Source organism: Condylura cristata, unplaced genomic scaffold (genome assembly GCF_000260355.1).
Source record: "Condylura cristata isolate star-nosed mole 26May11 unplaced genomic scaffold, ConCri1.0 scaffold00026, whole genome shotgun sequence".
Taxonomy (NCBI): domain Eukaryota; kingdom Metazoa; phylum Chordata; class Mammalia; order Eulipotyphla; family Talpidae; genus Condylura; species Condylura cristata.
Genome location: NW_004567127.1, coordinates 14862427 through 14869079, shown reverse-complemented (window position 1 = coordinate 14869079; position 6653 = coordinate 14862427). Strand labels below are relative to the sequence as shown.

General features: G+C 37.5%; 1 protein-coding gene across 1 annotated transcript in view; it reads left to right on the top strand.

The window, feature by feature from the left end:
• The window catches only part of LOC101630765 (lipid phosphate phosphatase-related protein type 4), a 39215-nt gene extending 34969 nt beyond the window's left edge, over positions 1 to 4246 (top strand). Inside the window, exon 7 of the mRNA XM_004689747.1 lies at positions 363 to 4246. Coding sequence (XP_004689804.1) covers positions 363 to 1688 — 1326 coding nt within the window. The 3' untranslated portion in view covers positions 1689 to 4246. The remainder of the gene's footprint in view (positions 1 to 362) is intronic.
• Positions 4247 to 6653: the final 2407 nt, after the last annotated feature.

Below are 6653 nucleotides of genomic sequence, written 5' to 3'. Positions count from 1 at the left end.
TTTCGTCTCAAAATCTGCACAGAATAAGATAGTTGAGAAACCTTCAGTGGGGTGGAGGAAGGAGAGACAATCCAATTCATAATAAAAATTACCGGGCTTCACATTTCTGAATAATTGGTCCAGTGACTTATGACTAGGTTCACAGGTGATATGGTGGCAGACTACCGGTACTAGGACAATGTAAGAAAAAATTTAATTAAAAATGAAAAGTTAAAAACAATATATCTACAACACCTCCTACTTTTAGTTTAGTGTTAATTTGTGTCAGTCAGTGCATAGACTTTTTTTGCATGCTTCAGTGGGTCCTGGACTCTTAGAAACCACAGCTTCTGGCATTTGATACTGTTTCTCTTCAACACCAGGGCCTGTATGCTGTGGGCAATTTTCTGCCTAGTGAAGAGAGTATGTTTCAGCACAGAGAAGCACTCAGGTCTCTGACAGAGCTCAATCAAGACCCCAGCCGAGTTTTATCTGCTAAAAATGGTAGCAGCAGTGATAGAATTGCTCACACAGAAGGCATCCTCAACCGAAACCACAGAGATGCTAGCTCCTTGACAAACCTCAAAAGGGCAAATGCTGATGTAGAAATCATCACTCCCCGGAGCCCCATGGGGAAGGAAAACATGGTCACCTTTAGCAACACCCTGCCGAGAGCCAACACCCCTTCCGTAGAAGACCCCGTGAGAAGAAACACCTCTATTCATGCTTCCATGGATTCTGCCCGGTCAAAGCAACTGCTCACCCAGTGGAAGAATAAGAACGAGAGTCGCAAGTTGTCCCTGCAAGTTATAGAGACTGAGCCAGGGCAGTCACCGCCCAGATCCATAGAAATGCGGTCAAGCTCGGAGCCGTCGAGGGTGGGCGTGAACGGAGAACACCACCCTCCTGGCAACCAGTACCTCAAGATCCAGCCTGGCGCTGTCCCCGTGTGTAACAACACCATGACCGGGGGGCCACGAGTGTCCATTCAGTCCCGCCCCGGATCCTCCCAGTTAGTGCACATCCCAGAGGAGACTCAAGAGAACATAAACACCTCCCCCAAAAGCAGCTCCGCTCGGGCTAAGTGGTTGAAAGCTGCCGAGAAAACTGTGGCTTGTAACAGAAGCAACAGTCAGCCCCGCATCATGCAAGTCATTGCCATGTCCAAGCAGCAGGGCGTCCTCCAAAGCAGCCCGAAGAATACTGAAGGCAGCACCGTTTCCTGCACCGGCTCCATCCGCTACAAAACCCTGACAGACCACGAGCCCAGCGGGATCGTAAGGGTAGAAGCTCACCCAGAAAACAACAGGCCCATTATCCAGATCCCGTCCACAGAAGGCGAAGGCAGTGGCTCCTGGAAATGGAAAGCTCCTGAAAAGGGCAGCCTTCGCCAAACTTACGAGCTCAACGATCTCAACAGAGACTCAGAAAGCTGTGAATCCCTGAAAGACAGTTTTGGTTCTGGAGATCGCAAGAGAAGCAACATAGATAACAACGAGCATCACCACCATGGAATAACCACCATCCGCGTCACGCCGGTAGAGGGCAGTGAAATTGGTTCTGAGACGCTGTCGGTTTCTTCATCTCGCGACTCCACCCTGCGGAGAAAGGGCAACATCATCTTGATCCCCGAAAGAAGCAACAGCCCCGAAAACACCAGAAACATCTTCTACAAAGGAACCTCCCCTACTCGGGCTTACAAGGATTGAGTGAAGATCATTCAATAACTCAGACGACCCCCAAATACCACATGCTGATTCTACCTGTGCTCCGTTCCAGAGATTGGGAAGCCACCCACAAACTCGATGCTCCACCGTCACCTCGGAACTCAGTGACTCTCGAGAACTTCTACTTTCAAGCGAGTAGATTTCACATCAAGGGGAGGGTAAAGCACAATGCAAGAACCTAACTAATGTGATCGTATGAAGACACTTTTTAAGACCTATCTTCAAACTCAAAAGATTTGCAGCAGACAACAGCAAAAGAAAAGTGGTTTCCTTCAATGTAAACTATTTTACTTCCTGAATGTGCCAACTTTAGGGATTTTTCTTTATTATTGGCTGTGGGAATCAGAACACGCATTTTCCTCACAGCAAAGGCCATGCAGTATTATATATTCATTTTGCAGAATCTGCACCTACATCGCAATATGGGTGGTGCTGATTAATATAGTACATATACCATGTAAACTCTCAGATTCTACTTAGCTGTGAAATAGTGGTGTGCAATTCCTTGTCAGAGAAATGCTACTGTTTTAAGAAGATGCTGGCTGCTTTGTGTTAGAATAGGACATCCCACAGCTTCTCTGTAGTGACTCTGTCACAGTCCAGAATGAAAAGGTTTGTGCATTTCCTCAGAAGTATGCATCCTCCAGTAACAAAAATGGTGTAGGATTACTTTTGGTGAAAGGGAATAAATAGTACTTTTCTGCATAGTTTTTTTTTGGCCTAGTTTTTGTTTAAGTATAATTTAATCATTAATCTTGCTAATGAGTGTTTTTTTAGTGAGCACATTTGCATAATTAAACAACTATATTGTTTTGAAAGAATTCTTTGAAATTGTGATTCTATTTTGCATTTTATGGCTTTCTTATTTATTAAGTTTAAAGAAATTGATGTTACAGATATGCTTGTCTATTTTTAAAGCAAAAATAACAGTTGACAATCCTTGAGCAAAACATATGACTATGAATTTACAAATAAGAACTCTGAACCAATTCATGATAGTGTGGGTAATGGGGCCAGCAATCTTGGTTAGTCTACCCTCTGATATTTCCAACCACCTGACTTGGGTTGCTATCTTGACAAATAATCCCAAAATTCCTTTTAGTTCTAGATTGTTTGCATTTTTTTAATATCCCAAAAACCAGTAAATTAGAATCACTGTAGTTGGATTTTACCTTTTCCCTGCAGTATATTTTTTAATTGGATACTATTGAAAAAAATGCAGCTTAATATGGAAAAAAATTATCTCAATAGTATAAATTAAGAAAATATTTCTCCAAAATATCTAAATAGGCAGTTTAAGTGTTTGACATACAAGCAACAGTTTTTGCTATCTATCCTCAATAAAACCTTCAGCCTAAATGAAAGGAAAACAGTATTATCAAAAAAAAAAAAGAAGATAAAAACAAAACATTTTGAAGTGTTTTCCAATTTAAAAGTTTAAGTACAAAGAAGTATTGGTTCTTGGTGTTTAGTATTAAACCTTTTTACACCATTTCTTAAGAATTCTGATATAACACTTGATGATTGCCAAGGACATAAAAGAAAACAACAAAGCTGATTCATTTGTTCTCAGTTAAGTTTTCAGTGAGAACAGAAATTTGTTTAGAGGCGTCCAGTACCACATTATTATCAGTATCTACAGGAAAAGGGCAGAGATTTCTAGAGTAGCCAACCTCCCAAAGCATTAGGGATTTAGCTGAAACCAGCAGAATTGAAAAGTCTGGCAATAAATATAAACTCAACTATATCCCTTCTGGCAATTTCCTTCTCAGAGAGGGAAGTGGGAGTAAAACGTTGCCTTCCCCACTTCTCACCACCACCGCCACCACATGACACTCCAGCTGGCTTGTTCCAGTTTCTAGAGGGAAAGGCGGGCTGGTTTTAGTACTCTGGAGAAAACGAAGCTGTGCCATTTCCGGTGCAGTATGATATTTCCTAATCTTTCCTATTTCTTAACAAAAGATTTTAAAGTACTTCTCTAATCATTAAAGTTCTTTTTCTTTACATAAATATTGATATATTCTTTTTCTACTCGAAGTGCCAAAGGCTACAGTTTTTAATGACTTAATGAATTGTATCACAATGCTAAGGAATTATAAAGATAGTCGCTAGAATTCAGACCTCTGCATGTATATTTGATAACACATCTTTTGTAAAAAAAAAATTACAAAAAAAAAATTTGTTTACATTCCACTGGTACCTTAATTTAAAATAAATGAGACTAACAGGTGGTATCTCTTCTTAGTGTTCTATTTATCTTATTTGCTACTGAGAGTACTTCATCCTTTGTTAGGCTGTGCTTTATGGATAAAACCAAGTATTGAATAAAGAGAGTTAATTATCTTTTTAAAGTAAATAAAATTACAAATATATAATATATATATAAAAGTATCGTGTTTAATAAAATGTTATGCAATGTTTTCCAAACTGATAAAGTTTGTAAAGTGCTATAATGTATTTTGTTAAGTACAGATCAAAGCTATTGTGTGAGTATATTGTGTTAACATCATAGAAATAAAGATTCAATTTCTTCATCAAAAGTGGAACGTTTTGGTGCTTTACTACAGAGCATGAATGGACAGGTAACTTGACTTATAAAAAAACAAATGGGGAAATAAAAATGAATCAGGACTGATGAAACACCAAATTGATTTCAAATGTGTTGCACTACAGAAAAGTTTGTCAAACTATGACATAATTTTTTCTTTATCATTTTTATAATTTTTATTTATGAGATATACACATGAGGAGGAAAATATGGTTTGTACAAAAATGAATAATGATATAAAATATAAAAATAAAAAATAATTTATTAAAGCTACTTTAGATTTAGTTAGATTTTTTTCATATGTCAATGTTATGGAGTAAAAAACAAATATGAAAGAGTCATGGTCAGTTATTCTAAATTAATTTTTGACTGTGTGATTGATGGCAGATTTTCCCAAACATTTCTCTGTGCCAGCTTTACTTATAAAAAAAAAATTATTTTTAACTTCATGTTTGTTGTCACAGCCATTAACCCGGCTATCTGGATTTTACTGCTGCCACTTTGTGCATTTTGTTAGATCTTTACACAACTTTTAAAACTATAACCAGCACTTGTGCTTTGCTCAAATGATGTATAGGGGACTCATTGAAACATGAAGTGACAGCTGTCCAGAAATGTCACCAAGCTCATGCATTTGTCTAACAGCCACTGAATTCATGCAATTATATCATATTAACTGCTAGGCCACTTATTACCCATTGCTAAATATGACTAATGTTGAAAACATGCAGCATGTTTTCTGCAAAATGTTTTCTACAAAATATTTAACATATGAAAAAATAATCTTGTAATGGTTGAAAACAATATGAAGACTCTAAGTCTTCATTTTTTTCATCTCTAAAATGGAACAATCAGCTATATTGTCCCTTCTAGAGTATCTTTTGTTGTCCTTTTCTGCCTTTATGAAATGGCATTATGTGATTTATCCAGACAACCAAAACAAATGACCAGAAGATAGGAAACAACTAGCCGGTTTAAGATCACTAATGAGCAGTGTCATGTTTGAGCACAGATTAATGTAAGTAAGCCAAATAAGATTACGAAGAACCTACATCAACCATTTTACTACCTAATATATCAAAATAAGTGATTTGTTTACATGTATATCTGATCCTATTACTTCATGAGCTATTAGGTGAGTAGATTTTGGATAGTATACTATGAAGAAACTATGATAAGAAGTGGTATTGTTTCTTTTTTTAAAAAAAATATTTATTTATTTATGCACACAAGAATTGGGGTACAGGATAGAGGTGCAGGGGGTGAAAGGATTTACCAGAGACATAGTGGGAAGCAGAACAGGCAGATGTACTGAAATACACTGCTGAGGGGAGCAGCGGCTTGTCAGGAGAGGACTGCTGAGCCATGTAGGTCACTTCCCTGGCTGTGGATCAAATTCATGGTACAGTGGCTGTAGATAGCTTCATACTACTGCACTTTAACCCACTATGCCACCAGGGAGAGCCATGCTTCTGTTTTTTTATAGGTCAAATCTTTACTCACTATCTGTGGGTCATTTCATAGTATAGTTCAAGGAGAATATGGAAATTTATGCATGATTCAGATGATAATATAACTAACAGAAATCTAAAGGAATTAAAATGACTTCATCTAAAAGGAAAATGTGACCTAGAAAATAATGGTGTGTTTGTAACTGGGTATTTCATTTCCTTGCTTATTGAATGTGACTCCTACCCTTGAAAACTTCTAAAACACTAAGATCAAATGTTACAGTTTGAAGAAAATGCAGATTACACTAATAGGATATAGTATTACAATATAGGATGTGTAGGAAATTTTCAGTGACCATGATTTTTCATTGCAGGAGAATAATTAAATAAGTCATTTGATGTAGCAATGACTTTTATTTCACTTTCCATATAATTGCTCCTCAATGAAAACCCCTTATGATGTGTTTGTGCCCTAAAATCAATAAGAGATAGTGGTGAACTGATCAAAACTACTGTTCTACCACCAGCTCTATTGAATAAATTTGTCTATTTATTTTCATTACTCCCTCCACCTTTGAGATATTCAGTCATTGTCTATGAGAAAAGCCCATCTACACTCTGATGTTAGCTTTCAAACCTAGTACAATTACCAAGTAAATGAATGAGTTTGAAGGGAAAAATTTGAAAACGGTATTTATATAAATACCGTAATCACCTCCAGACACTTGTACCCAACTACTACGGTTTAGAAAGAAAGCTAGATATTTTCTATGCCAGAAACTTTCTCCCCTCACACCTCCCATGTTATGGTTTATACTTTCTGGCCTGTGATATCCTTCCAAGGAACAAAGAGATGGAAATGAGCAGGAGGAAGTCATAGATAAGCAGGTTTGTCTTTACAAAGATGGTGTGTACTGTGCAACCAACCACCTCATGCTGGGCAAGTTC